Genomic DNA, 24,776 nt, shown 5'->3' on the forward strand with positions numbered 1-24,776 from the left:
CAACCACTGCCACTTTAGCAAATCAGTGGTCTAAAACTACGAGGACGCAAGTGCAGAAACAGATCTGACTCAGCTTCATCTTCCTGCCCACACACATAAAGCAATCCTCACAAGGAGATGGACTTGGAGTGAAGGCCACTCTCTAATGATGAAACAAGGCATGTAATGGTGGACTGTCGTGATGGTCAAAGCAGTAGATGCTGCTTGTAAGATTGTTTTTACTCAAACACGCTCTGCCTGTTACAAAACAGACTGTGGGTGAAGAGACATCAACAATAATGTCTTCTTTTATTCTTTAAAGGAGGATATAAAACAATTTGTCCAAGGACAAGGACCTGTTTTCCCTCAAAAGAGTCATTTTCACCACTGTTGTTTCTTGTTATTATTTTTCTTAAACAAACAAAACAACTGCAGAGCCGAGAATCTGCTTCCTGTTAACACACAGCTGAATGGTCACATGACAGGATCCGTTTTGACAGCGAGATTAAATGCTTTTCTTTCTTTTCTTTTTTTCAAACTATGAAATGTCAAATTAAAATATAGTAGTACAAAATGCAGCCCTACAGGAATCATAAGGTGGTTGTGCTCACTGGGTTTTTGTGGGCGACTAAAGCAGGAGGAGACAAAGACAGAGGGATGTATGTATAAGGAGAAGGGGAGTCTCGCATGTGTGCACGTGTGGGGAGGTGCAGGAATTCCTCCTGAGCCATAATTAACCCAGACACATAGAACACAGCTGCATGGCAAACATGCAGAGCTTGGCATCACAGTTGGCACAGCATCACTGGCTTCTTCCAAAAATATAGGCCACTGGCACACAGTCAGAAAAGGAAAGTGGGATTCTTTTATTTCTATACTCGACACATCCAAGATTGGGTTGGGCATCATGGATGACCGACTGTCATCACCGTTTCTGAGCCCAGCAGCATATGTTTCGCCCTCCCCATCAAATGGCAGCAAACATAGTCCATTATATTCCTTATATAATCAGTATTCAAGCCAGGTGGTGCAATATGTTCAGCCTGAGGTGAGCTGCATGTCTGTGAGTCACTTTCAGGGTAACTTTGGCTGAAAGTCATCTTTAATGATAGTAATGATAGATCATCTGTGTACTAACGTTCTTGTACTGTAAAAAGAAGAGAAAATAAAATCCCCTAACACAGTGAAGAAGGTGTATTAAAGTGGTAAAACTAAAAAATTACAGACAAAGACAACTCAGAAAAAGGAGGAGCTAAAATGATATACCATAATATAACATGGGATGCCACTCAGCTGTCGGATATGGATAGATGAAAGATGCAACTACGACTATTGCTTAATGTGGTTTTATTTAATATCAGATTGTTTGGACTTTGTGATGTAGACTGGTAGATGTTTCATGCTTGAACGCATGAAAACAGCTTCAGAAAATGGCACCAGCCAAATCAACCCTCATTTTAGATAGATAGATAGATAGATAGATAGATAGATAGATAGATAGATACTTTATTCATCTCACAGAGAAATTCACATCTCACAGAGAAATTTAAGGAAACATGTTCCTTGTGTAATCAGCGATAATCAATATCTAATAAGACCAGGTCTAACTAAAGCCATCTGATGAGATCATAATGTGGTTAAAAGTACAAGTGCAGGTTTTGTGTGTTTGTATGAGCAATAGGACCTGGACACTCTTTCTCAGTGATAACATGGCTGCCAGCGGGGACTGATTTTAACCACTTAACCAAAAGCTCATCAAATAAAAATCTACTTAACTGCTTTAGTCAATATCTCAAGAGTGTCTGCTGCGTTTCCTCAACGTTAAACAGCCTTTTCCCAGTGGACACTGATGTTTGTAAACTGCTTACTCCGCACGCCACAGAAAATGTCAGCAATTTTACATCGTGACACACAGTAGTTGTTAAAGCTGACTGCTGCGATCGATAAGTTCAAATAATTTCTTTGGGGTTTGAACAAAATACTTTCTTCACATTAATGAGCAGAAATCCTGTGTTGATTTTTTTAACAGACTTTGGTGAGAGCAGAGAACACTATATATACACTTCAGTTTCTGGCCAAAAAAAAGCGGTCTAACGACGGGATGAAACGGCGAACACGCTGTATTTTAAAGATACTGTAGACTTAAGCAGGTGTAGCTGTAAGCTGTTGGCAGCCATGTTATCAGTGGTTCACAGAAACACCGACGTGCTCAGTGCTTCACTCACTGCACAGTCAGTAGGGGAGTTACCGTCAGCCTGTGTTTTATTATGCATATTTTCAGTTGGTACATATAAAATACCTGAATGGAAAACATTTTTTTATAAAGTCTTGAAATATTGCACTCATTTTTTATACTTGGGGAAAGTTGATGTGTCAATAACAATTGCTAAAGACTGCAATGAAAACGATTTCAGCAAATAAAAGGTGACTTTTAGAAATCACCTGACAGAAAACATCCCTCCTGCTTTCTAGCAAAAGAGCAAAAACAGCAGAAATGGTGGATAAAGCAGGCGACAGGAGGAACGTGTGGATTAATGAGGAAACCACAACATTCCTCCACTTAGTGACACAAGCAAATATTACCACAGTAATGAAGTGAAGTAGCAACAGAACCCCACTATATATCAACGGCTACAGCGCTCTTTATTCATGTCATCCATCTGTGTCTTGTTATCATTGTGTGGTAACACAGACTTTAGCTTCTCTCTGTGAACTGACTTCACAGCAACTGGTGGAAACCCAGATACATGCATATTTTCTTTATACCCAATCTAGTCCTGATGATGTGACGATACATCATACAAGCACACTTCATAAAACCTGAACTAACCCTTTAAGACACAATCACTCACTACGTTTACATGCAGAGTTTCCGTAGTCTGACTAAGACAGGCAATCGGACAAGTTGCCGAGTTATTGGCCATGTGAGTGTGACTCCGCCTCCGTAGGTGGCGCTGTATCCCACTATAAGCGAGTGAATGAGTTTCGTATTGACCTTTACGTCCACCGTCCATCTTTGCGAGATGGACGGTGAGAGGGATCGTGTTGTGGTTCTGTATGTTTCATTTCAATCGTGCTACAAATTAGATCTTGTGGTTGCTGTGTTGTCCAAAGAACGACGCCGCAGCTGCATCTACAGTTTATACATCGTCTCCTTCTACTTCTGGGTCAAAGACTGGGTAGTAATCGGACTATGAAATGCATTATCCAGGTGTGTTAGTCCTATTAAGACTAGATTTTAGTCAGACTAACGTGTTTACGTGACATTAAGAAAACTGAATTATTGTCTTAAAGTCAGACTTTATTTATCAATCCTCAAGACTGTAATGTTATTACCAGCCATTTTCACAGTTTATTGTCTTGACTGGGTGTTATTGAACTTGCAGCCTATTTGAATGACACCAAAAGCATATTTTTCCTCCTTCACACCTATGACTTGTATACATTTCTTTCTTTTGTTCATTTGTTTAACATTTATTTAACCAGTCGAGTCAATACAGAACCAATTCTTGACCTGGCCAAGAGGCAGACACAAGAAACGTAAAAGAAAACCAAACAATGCTATACCTGAACCGTATTATACCTGAAGATAGAAATAGAGTGTACAATAGTGAATTCAGCACTCACGGCAGTTTTCTTCATCACTGTTGTCTGAGCAGTCGTCATCATCGTCGCACCTCCAGATGGTCGGAATACACCTTTTGTTGTTGCACTGAAACTGTCCATCCTCACACTCATCCGTTGCTGGAAGCAGAGAAGGGGGGGAAAAATGGTGTCCATGTGGATCAGCGGCAACAAAACGCATATGAAGAGGAGGAAGAGGAGGAGGATTACCGCAAGTAGTTCAACTGTCATTTGCAAGTGAATGCCTAATTGATATTCAGCATTCATGTAGGTCAATTAGCCGCAGCAAGCACCAATTGTTGTTTTTTCACTGTTCCTTTCACTTATTGATCTATTTTCTCTAAGAGAATGAAAATCAGCGGCAGACGAGGCCCATGCAGTGTCTACTGGACATCAGTGAGGACCACCACAGCCACCACTATACTACTATACTACCACTATACCACTGCTGCTGCTGCTAACGATGCAGTACGGAGGCTGAGCTCACTAACACATGGCAGACTCGAGTCTGAACGTCCTCAACACACACTGCTGTATTACACTGACACGTTTAAAACGAAGGAAGTCTTCATTTATAGTATTATTAAGTAAAGTGGTTTTTTTTAACATATATATACACATCTTTCTCCTCACGAATTACCAGGAGCGCATCTCACACACACACACACACTAGCATTTAAGCTACATTGCATTTCATTCATGTGTCTCACACACATACACACACACTAGCGTTTAAGCTACATTGTATTTCATTCATGTGTCTCACACACATACACAAATAAATAGAAAGCCCACCGACCTTCCGTTAAATGAAGCGCGAGGATGAACAAATGAAAAAGTAACAACGTCCTTATTAGGTCAGTCCACATTTCAGGAGGAGCAGGTGAAGGAGCTCATTCACGTCCACAAAACAAAGCCCGACAGCAGCTCATTCGTTCACGCGCTGCGCCGCCGCTGCTTCTCTGCTGTGACACTCACTCACACCCCCCTCCACATCCAACACCGCCCCCCTCCATCTCACTGGCTGCCCCGAGCGTGACGACACCACGCAGGGGCGGGGACCAAAGAATTTAATTTAATTTAATTTAATTTAATTTAATTTAATTTAATTTAATTTAATTTAATTTAATTTAATTTAATTTAATTTAATTTAATAGATCATATCAGCTGATTTGTTCTTGAATTAAAATATTTAAGATAAGATAAAATGGTATAAGATAAGATAATCCTTTATTAGTCCCACAGTGGGGTCATTTACATTCACACAGCAGCAAAACAGTTAAGATAAAGGTAATCAATAATACACATGCATGAAAGTACAATAAAGAAAGGTATTAACAATAAGACTATCAAAAGTTAAAATAGAATGTACATTATAGACAGTTATCACATCCAGTGGGTAAAATTTAGGCTATGTTATTTTCATTTGGCAAAAATTCAAGATAAAATAAACATAATTAAGTGTACTAATCACCTGAATGTATGAAGTGTGCAGTGGCAGTGACTGGTCTTTTCAAGCCAATATTTGTACATACATTCTGCAAACCAACAACTAGAACAAGAAAACAGTATAATTATGTATAAGTGAAATGCTATTATAGTGTATTATAGCATTTACAGTGTATATGTACAAAATGAAAATGGTCTATATCACTCAAGCGAATAACACACAACGACCAGCTACTTGTCTACAGACTTCTATCGCAAAATCCACAAAGGACTGAGGCAGAAAAGGCTCCGCTGTTGTGTTTGTTTCTGCAACGCTGTCAATCAAAAACTGGTTCCACCTCTCAGACAGTTCCTCTAATCATCATGCAGAAGCCCAGCGTCAGAGCCTGCCCACTCCTTACTTGGCTCCCAGAGAAGCTGAGCTTCCCTGGAAGTGACATTTTTACTACATTTGTCCAATCACCGTAATGAAAAAAAAAGTCTGTGCCATCCCATAGAGAACAGTTGAAGCTGAGCTTCAAGTGGTTTTAATGCGGAGGCTGCTACGGGAATACGAAAATCACGTAAAGTTGATCCGTCATCCGCGATAAACAGCTGATTCTGAACAAATTAGTGACGCGTTCTAGCGCGCGTTCAGTATTGAAATGTAAATACAACACAGAACATATTTGACCACATCTTTGAGGAAGTTGAGCTTCACTGTCTTAGATCAATCACCACTGGAATTGTTGTTTTTATCTCCCCAAAATGAGCCTTTCACATTCATTGAATGTGAGAAGATTTTGGACCACCATGTTTTTACAATAGGCAAACTTAGCATGTTTTGGGTTTTGAGGCTAAATGAGGGTTAAATGTGTTCTCCAACACACCTGGAAGGGAAGGATATTCAACTTCCCCAATAAATGTTGCTAAATTTTACACACTGTACCTTTAAATATGCCTGCAATAAAGGGCAAACACTTCTTAATCAGCCTATGTTTCTGTATCCACAGTCTCAAAGAACAGTTGTGTTGTTTTATTTTGGTAAGATACAGGATATTAATCATCATTAAGTTGACATTATGTGGGTAAGACTGAACCAACATGTTATCTGTTAGCTGTTCTCCGAGGAAGCTTGAGACTCAACGAGGAAAAGTTCAATATCAATAAAAAAAATCACACTTATAAATATACACTTTTAAACTTTTAAACAGGGTTTAAAAGAGAAGTGTGAGGGCCTGGAGTGAAAAAGCCCGGTCACCCTAGGTCCTAAATCTGGATTAATGGATAAGATTGGGAGACCTTTAGATAAGGATCTCAATTAATTCACAACACAGCTCATTAGGTGAGAGGAAATTAGATATGTATTTAGGAAAAGACCAGAACATGCTTTTAAATGTATATTAAAATCAATTCTAAAGTTAATTGGGAGGCGATTATGGGAAGCTAAAACTGATAGAATATGTTGCCTCTGTTTGTTTTGCTGCTGCATTTTGGACCACGTGTAATTTATGTATGCTCTGTTGTGGTTTGCTCTCAGTAGTGTTATTCCAAATAAAATAAGAGGCGGGGTTGGTCCATGGGTTGTCCATTTTACACCCGAGTCCCACTGAGATCAGTGATAGAGCATGTCGTACAGATGAGGGCTAAGTAGGTGAATACATTTGGTGTCTCTGAGGTATTTTTCTGTTCAGTTTTGTGGGTGTAATTTAGAAGTCATTCATTCAAGTATAGCCAGAACAGGAGGATGTGCCAGTGGACGTTCTTAAATCATTGCACAAAAGCAAGTTGTCCAGTATGGTTGATGGAGTAGAAAGAACATTTTATGACAACATAGATTCAGTGAGGCAGAAACTCTGACTATGTACCCTCACCTGCTCCAGCATCTGCACCTGTCTTTTACAGTACTGTACCCTGTTCAACAACCCTGTTATTAATAAACGCTCTTAGCAATAATGTGATATGATTCTCATCTATATGCAAATTATGCGACTACACAGGTGAACTGCGGGCTATATCTTCTCATAAGCGGCAACATCAGGGGAAAAAAGGCCTCTTGTGGCTCTTCTGTTCACCAAAAGAGCAGCAGCATTGTTGAATAATCACAATAAAAGGTAATAGTTATGTAAATAAAAGAGCATCAGTTGCCACAAGGACTAGCGGCAACAAGGCTGTCTTTGAAAACTAGGTCACAACCACCGCTGACAGCATAACAGCCATTTTAACGGCAATAAGCTGAGGAATAACTTAATCCCCGTCATAACCTCCGCATGTACACACAGACACAGTGGCACACATACGCAGCATACTGTATCTGTGCAAACAAAATCATATTCACAGCCAATCAAGTCACAGCCGTGAGGAGAAAATCATGGTAGTGCGGTCGGCAACTGTTGTCATGGTTGCACAGCAACCCTCCAACCCGATGTAGCACAAAGGATTGTTTGTGGCTTTATCTGATTGTCACCCATCAGAGATTACAGACGAAACTGGGTTTGCAGTCAATTTGCTGTGAGAAATGAGTCATGACTAAAATTCAAATGCTTTTAGGGTCGTGAGGATAAAGCAGGAGAACATTTAGAGAGAGTAACTGTCACACAAATGAAATACATTGCAGATTTAGTGGATGTACTTGTATTTGTATATGTACGTGTGTGTCTGCTCAGACCTCAGTGTCCTCTCCACTGGCCTTTAAACCTCCTGTGTCTTTGACCAGTGGATCATGCCTCTATAAAACCAGTTAAACAGCAGATTAATCTTATGTACAGTGGTTCTTTGAGGTAAAAGCCAAAATTAGAAAGCTACAACAAACTGAAATTGACATGCTAATGTTCACCAAGTTCCATATTTTTTTTTTACCATTTCAACATTGAGCACTCTATCATTTGCTAATTAGCTTGAAGGTTAAAATGGTGAGGCTGAAATATAATTTTCCTAGTATTTGTTGAAGCATAAATGGTCGTGGAAACATGAGGGGTTCACAGGCTTTCTGGGGGACAAAGAAAATCTAATTAAAAACATTTATATTAATATAATATTAGAATAGCTAACACCGGGTTCAAAGCACCTGTACATTCAACAAGTGAATGTGTAATTGACGTAGTTTTTGTAATTGGTTCCCCACAAATGTGTACTCTGTTTTATTATCCTACCGAGTTGTGTCCACATCTATCCCTCATCCATCCGGCTATTTGACAGAATTATTATTAATAATAATACATTTTAATTATATAGCCCTTTTAACAAAAATGTGAAACACTCAGCAGTAAAAGTACGCATACAAATGGACAGAATTGAAATAGAAAAATAGAAAAAGGCAAACACAATATAAATCGTACTTTAGAAGCCTTTCTGAAAAGGTGGATTCAGAGGTGTGTTTGACTTCCACTCATTTCTTACTTGATTAAAAACCTTTTGGAGACATTTTTTTTTTTTACCACAAAAAGTGACCCACTTTGAAATCAAACACAACAGTGTTCATGTTGTTCATGCTTGAGAAAAGCTGTATATGTGAGTAGTATGAGGATGCAGAGATGGACACAACTCCAAATGTGTACTTCCTTCGTTACACATGACTTAATTTCAGTGTTTTCCATGTTTCAAACGCAAGATTTTGTCAGGTTTGGGGAGGTTTCCAATACCAAGTTTGACGTAGACGCACATTTTTTGTAGCCTAAATATTAAAACACTTTTATTTCTTGCCTTGATCTCTAAATAAGAGGTGTAAAAAGCTAAGTTACAGGTTGCAGACCCCCGCCCTAATGGCTCCTGCTTACTAATTTCAGTAATTTGACCTAAGAAGCATGTTTAAGAACACGTTAACACCTGTCATTGAGACATGAGCTCACTGAGTCATTTTCAGCTTTTCCCTATCTGGCGAGAGACATTGGAACATAACATGGATCATAAGCCCTGTTTGTCTAACTCACTGTTCTGCAGCTGCCAGATTAGTTTATCCCATCGGTTCATGTTGCACATGTGTGGAAAATCAGCTGCTGGAGAGTTGGGGTCAGAATGAAAACCTGTAAACACAAGTGTCTCTTGAATATGGACATGAGGTTTGTGTGCTCATCACACTGAAAGAGACAGTGAGTCAGTTTTTAAAGCTCCCCTTTTAATGTGTAATATTATGTACGTTATTACTGTATAGTGATATAATTAGTTAATGCTGCACAACATAAACATGTGAAAACACAGCGTATCTGTATGCTGAAATTGTAAATGCTTTCTTGTTTATTTTTTCAGGGACAGTTACATGTTCATATGTTTTACGATTCTCTCCCAGCACTTAAGTAAAATATTCTCCCCTGTTTTCACAGGAAATTGCACTTGGCTGATAATCTGAATCATTATTGATTAAACGACCCAACAGCACACAGTGTGAAGTCAAGGTCAAAACTGAGATTACAGGAATAAAAATGTCAATAAATACCAGTCACTTGGGTCAATTTTCTGCAAAGTAATCTGATTCAAAACGTTTTTGTACTTTTTCTGTACCATTTTTGTATGGACGTGCTGTCTGCTGCTGTCAAAATCTGGTGGCTGCTGCTGCCCTCTGCAGGTGGACAGATGCTACAGAGAGAGAGAGCGAGAGAGAGACCAGATTGGTCTTTGATAGTTGAAATTAAATTTTGTGATTTCAGCTTCATGACCTGACTAATGCAAAACACACATAGACTGTATTCTGTATTGTGCCAGCGCTACAGCCTTCTTAAACACATTATGCTGCATTGTATGCCCATTCATTTATGTTAATTATTCACACAGCTGTTCATCCATATGTTAACTTTCTAAATCTTGTTTTGTTTTGTTGGAGCCTGATGTTTTCTCCCACAATGTGTGACTATATATATATATGTATGAATATATATATATATATGTATATATATATATATATGTATATATATATATATATGAATATATGTATATGTATATATATATATATATATATATATATATATATATGAATATATGTATATATATATATATATATACATGTATGTATGTACATATGTAGACACACATTGTGGGAGAAAACATGAGAGAGAGGGAGAGAGAGAGATAAAGATAGATATACATTGTACTTTGTGTTAAAAGCAGACGGATGAAGTGCGTTGTGTTGCTTGAGAACAAAACGGCTGAATGGCCTTGCTCTTAAAAAATTGCAAGTTTTTGCAGTTTGTGTCGTGTCATCATCCTCTGACCGCGGCGCTCGTTGTTCAACTCTGTTCTTCATTTCATTGGTGAACATTTTCTGTGGTGGTTGTTGTTTTTGCCTGTGTGGTTCACATTTGTATTGACGTCTGACTGACTGCTGAGATTCTGCAGAAATGTAGAAAAAAGTAGATTCTTTGACTATATTTTGAATGTGTTGTATTAATTATAATCATTTATGCCACATTGTTTTTTATTCTGTATTTAATTATTATCTCTTACCGTCTAGTCTTTATTTCCTATTTTCTTTGCGGCTGTAACTCAAGTCATTTTCTATTCTTTTCTAAAAATGTACCCGTTTCATAAGATAAAAATCTGTTCTAAAATCATCGTCTTAACATACTGAGACTGACTAACAACATTGCTTTTATTCCAAGTCATGTTTTAAATTCTGAATATTGAATATAATCTTCTTCTTCTTTTCCTTTCGGCTGCTCCCTTCAGAGGTCGTCACAGCAAATCAACCTCCTCCATCTCCTCCATCCATATTGAATATAATATACTACATTGTTCTATTGTATGGTATTACATACAAATACCTGAATCATTTCACCTATCAAACCACACTTTTGTGCATTAATTAATTCCTAATACATTTTTCCATAATGTAAAATGAATAAACCAACTTAAGTTTGTGTCACATACAGACATACAGTAAGAGAGGATGCATTTCAACGTAATGACAAGGTCAGGTTTGATTCCCCGAAGCTTTTTCATGTGAAAAATAGTGAAATATTGATAGTATCTTATAGTAATCCTCATTACATGTAAACTACATCAGAAATAAGATGGTTTTGCCATAATATTACCTCCCTTTTTCCAACACTATCACATGATACTGTTTTATTTTGCACAATATTTCCAGTGTTGGCAGATGTGTAATTGGAAGCCAGCGCTCAGTGGCTCTGAGGATCCCACTGAGTGTTTGTTTACTGTGGCCATTAATAGAGGCTCAGCTCAGTGTGAATGATGCTATCACTGGGATCACAGAAACACTATTATCAGTTCACTCTGACATCACTCAGCTCTTCACAACGACAAAGTGACACCCCCCTCTGTGTCCCACAGCACACAGCGGCCATCCCTCTGCAGCACAGTCATTCTGTACAATGATCAGCCCATTGTCTGTGCGGGGACAGAGTGGACAATGTTGCCAATCTCTGTCCAAACCATGATCCAACACTGCTATTGTGAGACGTCCTTTTCCCGCTTTAGCAGACGACACGGTGACCCTGAGTGATGAGAGCAGGAGTCGTGTGAGTGGGGCGATGAGGGTGTCCACTGTTCTGCCTGGCACTCGGATAGAAAACATGAGGAAGGCACACACTATTGATCCGTCACCGTGGTGATGAAAGTGTGATGTGGACATGCAGTTCACCATGACATGATGCCACTTCTTTGCATGCAGTTGGCATTTCTCAGTGGGCATCCCTCCTTGTGCTGCTCCTTCAGGATATTTCGACCATCTACACTGACAAACCTTTTTTTTTTTTTTTTTTTTTTCTTGCATAAAGTGGACATAATCTCTTCATCCGAATGAAATAATCCCAAACAACTGTGGGATTTTAACCATTAAAATGACTGTTTGACTAAATTTGTTGGACGGGATGGAGATGTACAGGCCACTACGCAACGGCTGTTCATCAAACACGTGAGTAACTGTTTTTTTACAGAAATGTATTATGTTACTGCTGAAACTGTTAAAAAAGATATAGATAGATATAGACGTGTCAATTCTTTTTTGTCATAGAAACTTAATTTGCAACGTCATACAAAGCACATACTAGAGATAATGAAGATATTAATCATGTCATACAATTACATTACTATAAAAAGCAATCATAGTAAAGAGAGAATTAAAGGAAGTTTCCATTTAGTGTGTGTGCTTCTGTTTGAATCTATTAGATCGTGGGACACAGTTTGTGTGGTTTGGTGGTAAAAAAAAAAGTCTAAAACATGATATTATAAGTTGTGATTTGTAGAGGTTCTGTGAAGATACTTATTTGATGAAAACTATTCCTCTAAGAATAGTGGACAGGGTTTTGTGCCAGAGGAAAATTCTGAAAATTGAAAATTCTGAAACAGAAAGAATATTGATCTATAAGACAGCAGAGGAAATAGACTAATGATTTTAAAGTTTTCTAGGTAACATCAAAGTTTGGCATTCTGACCAAAAACTCTCTGTTCTGTTATCAGGTGACTGGGCTGACTGACCTGCCATGACTGAGATGCAGACCTTCCACCACGCCATGTATCGACCCCCGAGTTTCTACCTGCAGCCCACCTTGATGCAGAGGCGTGTCCTGAACGAACAGGTGGACCTGTGGTGGTTCAGAGAGCCACGTCGCTCCTTGTTGTGCTACTGTGTCTCAGTGGTCCTCATAATAGGTCTAGGCCTCGGTGGCGTGGGCCTCCTCTCGTCTACCACGAGCCTCTCTGGGGAGTGGCGACTTGGAGTGGGCACCACACTCTGCCTTTTGGCCCTCGCTGTTTTACTTAAGCAGCTCCTCAGCTCCGCCATCCAGGACATGAACTGTGTGCACAGTCGACGTCGGATTGACCAGCTGAGGAGCGGAGGGAGGGCTGACCCGGTGCTGATCTTTACCGTGGGGTTGTCAGTGATACTCTGTGGGACAGTGCTGCTCTGTGTGGCTGCAGTTGGCAACCGAGCTCATGACAGCAGGGAAATGCTGGTGTCTGGTCTGGTGCTGCTGGCTGCTGGGATCATCATGGTACTGGCGGTAGTGGGCTACTGCGTGCTGGTTTACCTTCAGAAACAAAGGGAGCAGAGGAGGAGGCGGAGGTGGGTGAGAGTTAGTAGAGCAAGGATGATGAGGAGTCAAGGTGTGCAGGTGTTCAACATATCAGGAGGACAAAGTAGTCAAGCCAGGACCAGCCTGATCTGAATCGGCTTCACCTGCAAAAGCGTTCATGAAAGGTTCGAAAGTCTGTGAAGGTGGAAAAACATGCAGACGCGTCAGTTCCAAGCTCAAGACTTCGTGTTCCCGTTAGGATAAAAGTGACGACTGCTGAACATCACCAACAAAAGAATGTCTGTAACAAAGCAATAGTTTTCAGGAAATGACTCAGGAAATAAATCCCCTCTGTTTTTACTGTGTGAATGAAAAAAATAAATAAAGAGTTTGCGGTTTAAAATAAGTTGTTTTTTTCCTGTACCACATGCTCATAAATCTGTTTCAAATTAATTTATTCAAGAACTGCCTGCTCAAATAAACTGCGTCTGACTCAACATTCAATTGTATTATTATTACGACTGTTGTTATTTTGGGTTATTTTAAACGTTGCACACCTTGAGCTGAGACGTGTGACTTTCCGTACAGTTAGAGCACAAAAGTAATGAAGACAGCTAAAGGTGAATTCTTTACTTACTCAAATGACAGGTGATATAAAATGGCAGAGCAAAAATAGAACACTCATGGTGCAAATGTGTCAAATTATACATATACAATTATACATAAATGTAACATTATATATTTAAAATAATGATGTATCATATGACTGATTTTAGTTTTGATGGGAACAATTTTGCATCAACATAAAAGGAAAATGTGTTTTTTAGATGGATTGTGTTTTTTTATCACATGACCTAACAGTGCATAGTGAACATGACTACGGACAAGGCAGATGATTATTTCCTTTCAAAAGAACTTTGGTGACAAGCAGTAACATTTTTCAAAAAAGAACACGAAAAGATCAATTGCAAAAAAGAAAAGGGAAAATCTTCATTGTGAAATTCTGATTTCTGAACAAAACCATCCACAAATATGAGCTGTTTTACTTTAACTGTGGCTGTTTTTAAAGTATACCGATGCTAAAATCAATCAATAAGCATCTGAGGATAATACATTTCCATTTTTCCCTAATCAACCGATAGTGAACTGAAGATCATCGTCGCTGTCGTCTTCCCCCTCCTCCATGTCGTCCTCCTCCTCTCTCTCTCTGTCTGCCCTGACCTTCTCACTGGTCTGGATGTAGTTGTCCTCAATGAAGCCATCATCATCATCTTCATCCAGCCCACTCACAGTCCCTCTACCCATTCCTATTCTCCCTGACACGTTGCTGGGGAAAGACACTTCTTCTTGACCGTACTGGCTGACACCATCAGTCTCCAGGAGCAGGGAGTGTCTGTAGCTGGCCAGGAAGCGGTGGAAGATGCGGAACTTCACGGCAACCACGATGAGCAGGGAGACGGTGAGGACTGTGCCCAGAGCTGCGGCCAGATATGACCATTCTACTGACTTCCCGCTCTCTTCTTGATCAGCAGCTCCTGGATAAAAAACAGCAGGAAAAACAACAAATTGCATCCGTCACTCTAAAGACAGCAAGGTCAATGCCAGAGCACTTGTTATGTTTTCCTGTAAATCCTGACAGCAGAGCTCAAAGTTCCTCAGACACACCTGGTTGAGAGTGAGGTGATGGTAAAAGATTCCCCTACTTACTCTCACTTCCTGTCATGTTCTTGGTGGTGTGATCTCCTTCCATTAGAAGTTGCCTCTGAGAGCCTCTGTGTTCCCCATCCAATATAAAAGCGGGATGTGCTTCTGTGATAAAAGCTCCACATAGAAGAAGCGCCACACGAATGCAGCAGCTCCACTGATCCATGTCAAGCTCTTCAAAAACCTACAAAAAAAAAAGAATATCAGCAAATTTGTTTACGGAGGGTCATACAATGTGCACATGATTCCTTTCGGTGTTACTGTTTCACAAATCAGAAGTGTAGACGGAAAATGGATGCATTCAGAAGAGAGACAATTACAGGAACTCACGACTAACGACTCAGTGTAGTTTTACAGAAGACTTCCATTTGTGACGTATTATTTTACCCTTAGTGCTCACGTGGCACTGATCTTTGCCGCGTGGTTTTCAGTGGTGTACATAGACTGATTTTTGAGAGTTTTACCTCTGCCTGGAAAGTTATTCATGTTTTTTTTACATACATATATATATAATTTATGCTCAGGTTTACATAGAAAAAAAGTGAAAATGATAATTTCACCAGTTTGCCTAGGTTGTGCTGGAAGAAAAACATATGACACATTCGAAATTGGCGAGAAAACCCTGACAAAAAAGGTTAGAACGGATGCTAAATATACAATTTAATCTTTATTTCTCTCGTTGCTTCTTTAATTGTACCACAGATCCTGATTCGTATTATCACTGCCATCATCATCATTATTATTATTATTTTTATTAATGAAATCAAATATATGGACAAGAACATTTACTTATAGCTATAGTTCAGTTACAACATCAAGAGAACCTGGTTTTTATACATTAATATGTCACATTTAAGCCCATGAACAGTTGGTAAAATCATGCACTCCCTCTCTGCCAGAATCTAATTGCTAAGTTACATAGTTTCAGGCTATTTAACCTTGAAAGGTGCAATTATCCCAACTTCTTTTTCTAATAGAAAAGTCATTTCCACGGTATTTCATAGAGACAAGTTGCCTGACACCTTCTCTGCCTTTAAGATAGAAAATATTATACATTTAAATCACACCAGCATGTCATTACCTTGTAGTCATACATTCGATCTACTTTTTACCACATTTCCCATGCTGATCAAAGACTTTCTTTGTCGCTGCCAAGTGTTTCCTTATTTCATTTTTAAGTTCTAAGCTCCTAAACTTCTATTTCAAGTGCATAATGCTGAAAAAATGCTTTAATTTACCCAAACATAATAAAAGAGATTGTTAGAATTAGAATAACATGAGGTAGAAGAAAAAACAATGTGTCTCGAACACATTTTGTGCCACCAGAAAGAAAGAAAATACTCTTGAAAGTTTGGAAACATGTGTGTCTTCTTTCACAGAGAAACTGTCACATGATGTTTGGGAGTTGAATCTTCAGGTCTTGAACACTGTTAGAGTCATAAACCACTTATAAAGCTCCTCTAAACATAACATTGACACACACATGTAGATCATCTTTAATACAGAATGCAACACTGTGTGTATTGGCTGTGTAGAGCATTCTAGACTGCAGTATCCAGGTTTTTTTTTGGTTTTTTTAAATAAGGTATCAGAGCGATGTGAGATAGCTGGGTCTGAAGTCAAATGACTACTCACAATAACCTAGTTTTTAAAAATCCACAACAAAAAGCACAGAAAACATGAAAATGATTTACCTGGATTTTACAGGATCAAAGACACGGCAGCTGTAGCTGTATCTGAGTTCTGGTGTTTTGTCTTCAGCCCCTTTCGTAAAACATAAAACATAAAGAGACGTCCCGATCAAAGGTTACATGGCAAGAAGCCATAATGTCACATTTCCTGGGCCATGGCCTCAAGACAGAGATGTTAATGAGTAACTATGAGATTTGTCATTTTTCTTCCACTGCCATTCACCGAGGATTGGAAATAAGCATGAATGAATGAATATCTTTATTTCGGTTACATTCATATAAAAATCTATTTATAAAGACATGACGATGATCTCTTCATAAATGTCACTTTAATGGGGGGGAAAAGTGAGCTTTGACTGTTCACACTTGACAGGTGTTGCATTTGTGCTGTGAGGCCAGATGATGGCACTGTAATCACATGAGACATGATGTAGAAAAACCCTTCAATAAAATTCATGTGCATGCTTGGCTTTGCGTTGCTTTATGGGTTTTACAGAGAATCAGTGTGCTTAAAACATAAGATCCAGCTTTTCTCATTGTAATAAGGGTTTTTTTCCTGTCGACAGGTTAAAAATCACTGATATAAGTGGCCCCACTTACATTAATCGTCAACGCACGTTGAACAATGAGACATCCGTGGAGATAATGCACCTTTAGATGACACTGACTTTGTTCACAGATGTGCTCACTGCATTTATTAGAAGTCAAATTATACCTTTTCCAAATTGAAGACGAACATCTTAAGAGGCTGATTTAAAAATGTGAAAATGAGAAAAACACTCCTGGCCTGTTTCTGCACTTCATTACTACATCAACATACTACATAATCAAAAGATTATGGAGCATATCATAATACTTTTCAATCAGCTAAAACCGCATCTGTTCTACTGTGTCTTCAAATTATGCTTTAATGAATTCAATCTTTCTCCTAATTATTGTTTTTAATTTAGTCTGTTTAAAAAAAAAAAAAAAATTGTCAATGATATATCTTCAGCATAGTCCCTTTCACTTCTAGAAATGGTTACCACAGCAACCATGGTAGCACATATACCAGAAGACATGAAAGCCACACAACCTGTGCCAAGGGATGAGGGTTTAAATCACACAGATCTACCTCTACCTATATGTATGTATATATATATATATATATATATATATATATATACTGTATATCGTTGATCACCAAAAACATCACTGCATATTAATTATGGTGAATCCGTTGATTCTAATTTTATTGGTGCTTATTTATTGATTGAACTGTGAGTAAATCACTAGGGGCATGTTTACCATCAAACAATAATGAGACACATCATATGGAAAATCTCGATTCTTTGAAATGCACAGTGCATATTACGGCACGTGTGATCAACTGCACACGTCTCTGTGCTGACATTTGGAAATGAAATATTTATATTGAATGCAGCTTAGCACAAGCATCAAAGACCATACTGTTGAACGAGGTTTCACTTCTAAAGTGTTTTCACATTTTAACAGACCTTTTAAAACGTAATGCACATTTTAGAAGACAAACACAGGTCATTTCCTACATAACGGCCGTGAATGTTAATTAGCTGAACAAACTCAGTTTGTCAATATGTAATTATCTTATTGACAAACTCAGTTTGTCAGTCGACTTTGAAATGCCAATTTTATGACATTTACATTTACATTTACAGAACACTTTAGTCCACAACTCCATCCTTATTAATTTAAGATTTGAATAAATGATCTGAAAGCTTTGTAGATATGCTTCTTGATTTCCAGCTTGCTCCCACTTGTAGCCACACATGCAGTGTATAGCCATACTAGTATATTGGTTGTACCAGCATATATATTGTGTGAAACTGGTTTGTAAGGTTTGCTTTTAGAGGAAATACAGATGCACGAAAACCTGGATGTTCTTGTTCTCATCACACGGAACAAAAGCACTTTGCAGTTCTTGCTCTGTAACCTTGATGGTTAGTTTAAAGCTGCAGTGTAGCGGCACAACGTTTGGCGATTTTTGTTGTTGATGTTATTATTCCTCTGTTCGGTCTTTGTGAAGAAAAACAATGTAACGTTATTTGTATGCTGCATATGTCATGTGAAAATGAGCGCCGTCAAGCAATACTATCAGCACACCAGCAGCACAGAGGCAATTAGTGTCTATCCGGGGTTTTTTGAGCCATATAATTCACTTCTTTGTGTTTTTTAGTCATACTCCAACATGTTTGCAGCCTTCTTGCTTTACTAGCGCAATGTTTGTTGCTGCTGCCTCTGTCTGTTTTCTCACTATAGAGAGAAACCCAGAAGCGAAACAGAAGCTTAAGGTTGCAGTCACACCGGCCCTTCTTAATGAAACTCTAGTCCATTTGCTCAGAATGTCCGGCTTGTTTGGGAGGTGTGAATGTGCAACCGACCTCTGGTCCTCCCTAAAAACATAGGTCTCAGTTTGCTTCAAGTGAACCAAATGCAGGAAGAGGACTACAATGCAGGGCATTGTGGGTAAACACAACTGAAATGAATGATAGTCGATGGCTTGTGGTCAGACCAGACGTGGAGTGAGAACGAGGTAAAAGCTCTGATAGAAATATGGTCACACAACTGCTAGCAAGCATTAACCTATAGATGAGTGAGTTTTCCTGTTCATTGTTTGTCTTGTCTTCTCCTTCAGTAATTATTGATGCAGTGCCGCCTGAGGCAAGGAAAGGAATATGTTATTTGAAAGGTTTGGTTTGGAGTCCCCAATCGAGTCTAGCGGACTATTAGGCGTGAAAACGACCATGATGTAATGTTTATCATTTAAAAGTTACACACTACAGCTTTAAGTTACCAAAACTAATGCAACACAGTTGTAAAAAACAGTTACACCACTAAGTCACAGTCACAAAAAAGCTCCATGAGCACACAAGTTTGCTGGGGCAATAACTGCACACAGTTTATTAAAAAAAAGATGCATGATTTTGACCCATTACAGCTTCTACTCAACATAACAGTGAGAGGGTTCATACGCCGTGATGTTTCCAGGTTACCTGTCAAACCAAAGGTGTGAACAGTCATGGATTGTTCTTGGCCAGTGGCAAACATCTATACCAAAGATGAACTATACACCAAACATCTCATCACTGGGGGGGGGGGGGGTTTGTTTTGGGATTTTTAAACCAGCCAGATTATCTGTGGACACCTTTAATTCCAAAAGTTTCATGAAGTGCTTGGGAAAGGGGAGTTTTACATTTCTCATCATTTATACATACACACTGGCTCTTTAAAACTGATGTTTCCAGGTTTTTACTGACCTTAGCTGACTAACATCAGCAGTGAAACCATTATGACTTTTGATCTGTATTCCTAAACTGTTTGCTGACACAACCATCTCCTTAACCACATCCACCCTGAATTACTTCGCCGACATAATAATCATCCATTGTCGGACATGTCCAAAAATCCAACCCTGGGGCCTTGAAAGAGATGAAAAAACATTGATTCTGTCAGTCCCTGAGTAAAACGTAGCTAAATTAAAAAAGGCAATTGGTGTCCATGCTCAACTCTCAACCCTTTATACTCTTCCTTATACTTTAATAACAATTGTACAATTATTCATCTTTTTTTTTTTGCTTTAAAGAAAACCAATTTTATCCCATCTCATCAAAGAAAATGGAAAACTCGAGCTTTCAATTACTGCTGCACATAAAGTTAGCATTATCAAGGTGAAATCTTTCAGAGCCTTTGTGTGCCAGTGTGCTTGACACCACTTAAGTCTTGTTCAACCAGTGCGACTCCATTGCACACCACAGTATGTCAGCTTGTGTTCCTCCCAGTGTCAGGGTCACTGGCTGGCCACATTGTCTTCCTCCCGGTTCACTGGGTCTCCTGACCTCCAGACTGTGGGTCCCATTTATGAACAAAAAGTATCTCACTGGCCTAGGCAGGACTTTCTACCTTCACACTGGTGACCGTTGCGGTGAAGCATCTCTGAAACAGGCGCTCAGGGTCTGGCGGCTGGTTATCACAGTCAAGCTTTCTGCTGAAGTGCTTCCTGAAACCCTGCGGACCAGAGACGCCGGTCGATGTCACGCGACTGAATCCCTCGCGAGGATTCGCCTCTGAAAAGCACGCGGAAAATCACACAGTTAAAAAGTCTGAAAACACCTCACAAATACTCAGTGGATGAACTAAACAGGAAGGGGAAATTAGTGATTAAGCTGAAGTGAAAATACCTCTGCAGAATCATGTCCTTATCAGTGTCTGCACAGACACACTTACCTGGCACTCTGAGGGGTAGGCCGTTGTCCAGACGGTGGGGTTTGGAGGCAATGAAGAGATAACAGAGGACACATACTGTGATGAGGAAGGCGAGAAGGACCACTGCTGCAATGGACAGACCAACCAGGGCACCGATACTGAAGGAAGGAGGAGACGAAAGAAGAGTTGAGGAATGATATGAGAACACTAACTCATATAACTCATAAAGTGTCGGCTGTGGCCCACCGGTGCAAAATATTTTTGTTGGAGGGGTTGTTAACACATTGTATATATAAAATACTGCAATGTGCTGCATTCTTGCTCATATAAATGTCTGGCTGTCCACTTTGGAAGTTTTGCAAACTCAAGTTTGATAAGCTCTGGGAGAAGGAAAAATGCACACATACAATGCAGGTTTTGTTGGTCCTGGATTAACTTCTATTAATTTAACCATAACCCATTGGTGACCTATGACCTCAATCAATAACTTAGAGTCAGATACACCTAACCTCAACCACAACCATGATGTCTAACCCTAACTTTAACCTAGCCACAATTGACATCTACTGTACCAGAGCCTGAAACAATGTGGATCCAAACGCAAGCACAGTGTTTATGGCAGAAAAAGTCAAAAAATTAGACAAAAAACGGGCACATACACACACACAAACTAAAAATAATAATCTAGTTAATGGGAGCTGACTGGACTAAAGCAGCTCTTGAATGTGAATGAGCGATGGGATGTAGAAGTGCAAAGGTCACCAGCAGAAGTGCAAAGGTCACCAGCAGAAGTACGTATTTAATTATAATGATTTTGTGTCAGGGAGGATTCACAGGGGAGTGTGTGCGAGGCTGGACTTTAATAAAAGGCTGCTGCTTCCATTCATAAATAAGAGAGAGCTCATTAAGATGTACCCCTTTCGCAGAGGAAGGCACAACAGATCCTGTCCTCTGACCCCAGCTATAGCCAAGATCTCTTCACGCTCCTGGCTCAGCCTCAGCACCAGAATCAAGAGCTTCAGAGACAAGTAATCACACTTTATTTTGTATTTGCATTGCTATTTTCCTTTTGTAAAGTTGCAAAAACACTGTAGGACTAACAAGTATCCTTAAAGAAGATATTCAAAACTCCTGAAAACATGTAAGAAATTATTATTATTATTATTATTAGTGTCACCAATTATAGGAGGGAAAAAAAACTCCCCCTTACCTCAGCCACCACATGTAACTGTAGTCGTACGGGAAGAAACTGTTGGGATCATCGCAGCAATATTTCACGTCATTAAACCCGCAGCAGTAGACAGCGGCGGCAGCGCTTCCCGCTCTGGGGCAAGAAAACCCGTCCAAAAACAGACCGTCACTGCTGTAGTAACTGCTGCATTCAGAGCTCATGGTGCAGCAGCGGCAAACACAGATACACACAAGAAGAAGAAGAAGAAGAAGAAGAAGAAGAAGAAGAAGGAGAAGAAGAAGAAGAAGAAGAAGCAGGAGGAGAAAAACAGCAGCACTACTGTGTCTCGTGGGCTGAAGAGAAGAGGAAGATCAGAGCATCAGTATCCTCAACCATGGCACGCGCTCTTTGGATAGATGGATCGGGAACAGTGCGCGTGTCTCCATGCGCAGGGAGGAGAGAGAGAGGGAGATAGAGGGAGAGAGAGAACTTCGAATCTGCAGAAGACTGGCTGTCTCTCACATACACACACACACACACACACACATTGGTTTCCATGACTTACCAGGACATTGCATTGACTTACATTCATATCCTGGAGACTTACTCTATAACATAAACCATAACTATTACTGTCCTAATACTAAACCTAACCTTAACCTGTGTCCTCACATTAAAATGTGGTAATGTAGTAATTTACGTTATGGGGACTTAAAGTATTTACTGTATATATATACAGTAAATATCCATCTGATTGATAACTGCATAAATGTCCAACGTGTCCCTTGACAAGCTTCAACCATTACCGACCATGCAATATAACCCACTCATATATTATATAGGCTACCTATTAGTTAGGTCAACCTCCAAAGCAAATTACATGAAATTAACTTCATACCTGAAATCATTTTCCTTTTTTTTTCTTTAATTCAGCAGCTACACTTTGGCACAAAGACGTCTCTTGTTGCAGTGAGTGATTGAAGGTCAGAAAGAGACAATTTTCTTGGTCGACACAGCAATTAGTCAAGGAACATGCATTTATTAATTTTGATTGTTATTTATTGTGACAGTCTGTGACAGTTGGTTGTTGTCCTGACGTATCATCATTAGAAAAGATCTCATATTTAGCACACAATCTATTCTCTGTCATATGACGGCAACTCACCTTACAATATATTATAACACTGACTAATCTAATACTGTCAGAGGTAGTGGGCCACATGCGGCAGCCCTGATCACTTCAATGTGGCCCAACATTTAATATCAAGTTATGAGTTATTTCTGTATGGGTTTTTTTTTATTATTATTAATGGATCCAATTTACATCATAACCTAATCACAACCTACAGTTGTTGGGTTGCACGTAAAAAAAGTCAGAAACAGCTGTGTAAGATAAGTTACAATGACATTTCCATGACTTCCGAGGACATTGCATTGACTTACATTCATTTCCTGGAGACTTACCCTATAACATAAACCATAACTACTACTGTCCTATCCTAACCCTAACCTTAACCTGTGTCCTCACCCTAAAATGCCATCATTTACGTTATGGGGACTTGATTTTTGTCCCCATAAGGAAGACAAGTCGCCATAATGTGACTGCTTAAACAGATTTATGTCCCCACAACATAAGGAATACACACACACACACACACACATATACACACATTCATATATATATATATATATATATAGTGATTCATCTTTAAGTCTTTTTAACTGATCTACATTTCGGAATAGTTCAGTTTGATTCTTGTGTCTGACGTCTTTCTCAGGCCTCTTCCTGTGACAGCACTCCGACCAATCAGTGACCAATCAGACGCCACGCATGGTATCGCCTCAGCTTGCTTGGAACCTCGTCAGAGCAGGTACTAAAAAAAAAGTACCAGGTGCTATCAGTGGAAATGGAGGTGTAATTTACAATCAAAAGTATACGTTCACCTCAAGTATCCATAAGCACTAAAACCATAGCGCTATTCCTGTGCCTACCTCTAATTTAAAGTCACAGTAGGGGATTTTTGTTATTATATTTGCCTCTGTTAAGCCTTCATGGACAGAACTAATGTAACTACTTATGGCGTATTTCCACTGGGCTCTACTTCCTCGTCTCGCCTCGCTACGCCACAGTTTAAGTAGCGTTTCCACGAGCATAGTACTATTTTTAGTACCTGCTCCGGCGAGGTTCCAAAAGCGTGCTGAGTAAGTACTATGCGATGATTGGTCAGACTGCCGGCCACTGAGTGGCCAGAATGCCGTCACAGGAAGAGACGTCCCACACAAATCAAGCCGAACAGCGCCGAACTATGGATCAGTTAAAAAAAACTTAACAATCAGAAAAATGTGAGTTAATCTCCAACAACTACCAGGAGTCCGGTGGAAAGTCACTAGTCACTCGTTTGTGTGTGTGTGTCGCATATAAAAGGAAGTCACCGCAGTTTCACGCAGCTGTGCAGTGATGACTCCGCCTACGTTGAGTAGGTCATTTTTTTTGTAGTGACGATGCAACCTAAACTGTGCCTTTCTGCATCATTAACAAATGGCACAGCATCAGTTATCAATAATCATTTGACATTAACTCTGATGTCTTTTGCATGAAAGGGTGACTTTTAATTGATCTGAGGTGCTTCATCTTCTCTAAATGTAATTAGCAAACAAGTTTGTTCTGAAGATTTTGCCTGTGTGCACAGTACTGGGTAGAACTTTAAGTATTGTGATCGGAAGGTTTTTTTTCTCACTATTTTCTGCTCCAAGTGGATTCAAAAAAAAATAAATCGACAGTTTTCCTGTATGAGGTAAAATGTTAACATGAGATGTAATTATTTCCAAGTTGAGCAGTGAAATACGTATATGAAGACATTTAATGAGGACACTAGCCCTCAGACCAGGAGCTTCAGCTGGAGTAACAAGGCACAGGATGTTCCTCCTGTGAGCAGGCTTCACATTAAATAAGACTTTTTCTTTTATCAACTAGAAAAAAGGAGGATAATT

At 39.4% G+C, this 24,776-nt stretch overlaps 3 protein-coding genes across 5 annotated transcripts in view; 1 reads left to right on the forward strand and 2 right to left on the reverse strand.

Moving 5' to 3' along the window:
- The window catches only part of LOC131467675 (low-density lipoprotein receptor-related protein 8-like), a 69,522-nt gene extending 64,953 nt beyond the window's left edge, over positions 1-4,569 (reverse strand). For all 3 annotated transcript variants that reach the window (XM_058641724.1, XM_058641735.1, XM_058641716.1), the window contains exons 1-2: positions 4,403-4,569; positions 3,607-3,723 (exon numbers count right to left, since the gene is read on the reverse strand). In XM_058641724.1, the coding sequence (XP_058497707.1) occupies positions 3,607-3,723; positions 4,403-4,472 (187 nt within the window). In that variant the 5' untranslated portion in view covers positions 4,473-4,569. The remainder of the gene's footprint in view (positions 1-3,606; positions 3,724-4,402) is intronic.
- A 5,917-nt stretch (positions 4,570-10,486) lies between these two features.
- Positions 10,487-13,515, forward strand: LOC131463332 (transmembrane protein 125-like). The gene is made up of 2 exons (XM_058635059.1): positions 10,487-11,896; positions 12,442-13,515. The coding sequence occupies exon 2, from the start codon at positions 12,465-12,467 to the stop codon at positions 13,149-13,151; it is 687 nt and encodes a 228-aa protein (XP_058491042.1). The 5' UTR covers positions 10,487-11,896; positions 12,442-12,464; the 3' UTR covers positions 13,152-13,515.
- A 6,003-nt stretch (positions 13,516-19,518) lies between these two features.
- On the reverse strand, positions 19,519-22,177 carry LOC131467329 (protein shisa-like-2A). The gene is made up of 3 exons (XM_058641169.1): positions 21,825-22,177; positions 20,636-20,772; positions 19,519-20,475 (listed from the first exon to the last, which is right to left on the reverse strand). The coding sequence occupies exons 1-3, from the start codon at positions 22,004-22,006 to the stop codon at positions 20,294-20,296; spliced, it is 501 nt and encodes a 166-aa protein (XP_058497152.1). The 5' UTR covers positions 22,007-22,177; the 3' UTR covers positions 19,519-20,293.
- Between the last annotated feature and the right edge of the window lie 2,599 nt (positions 22,178-24,776).

Source organism: Solea solea, chromosome 1 (assembly GCF_958295425.1).
Source record: "Solea solea chromosome 1, fSolSol10.1, whole genome shotgun sequence".
Taxonomy (NCBI): Eukaryota; Metazoa; Chordata; class Actinopteri; order Pleuronectiformes; family Soleidae; genus Solea; species Solea solea.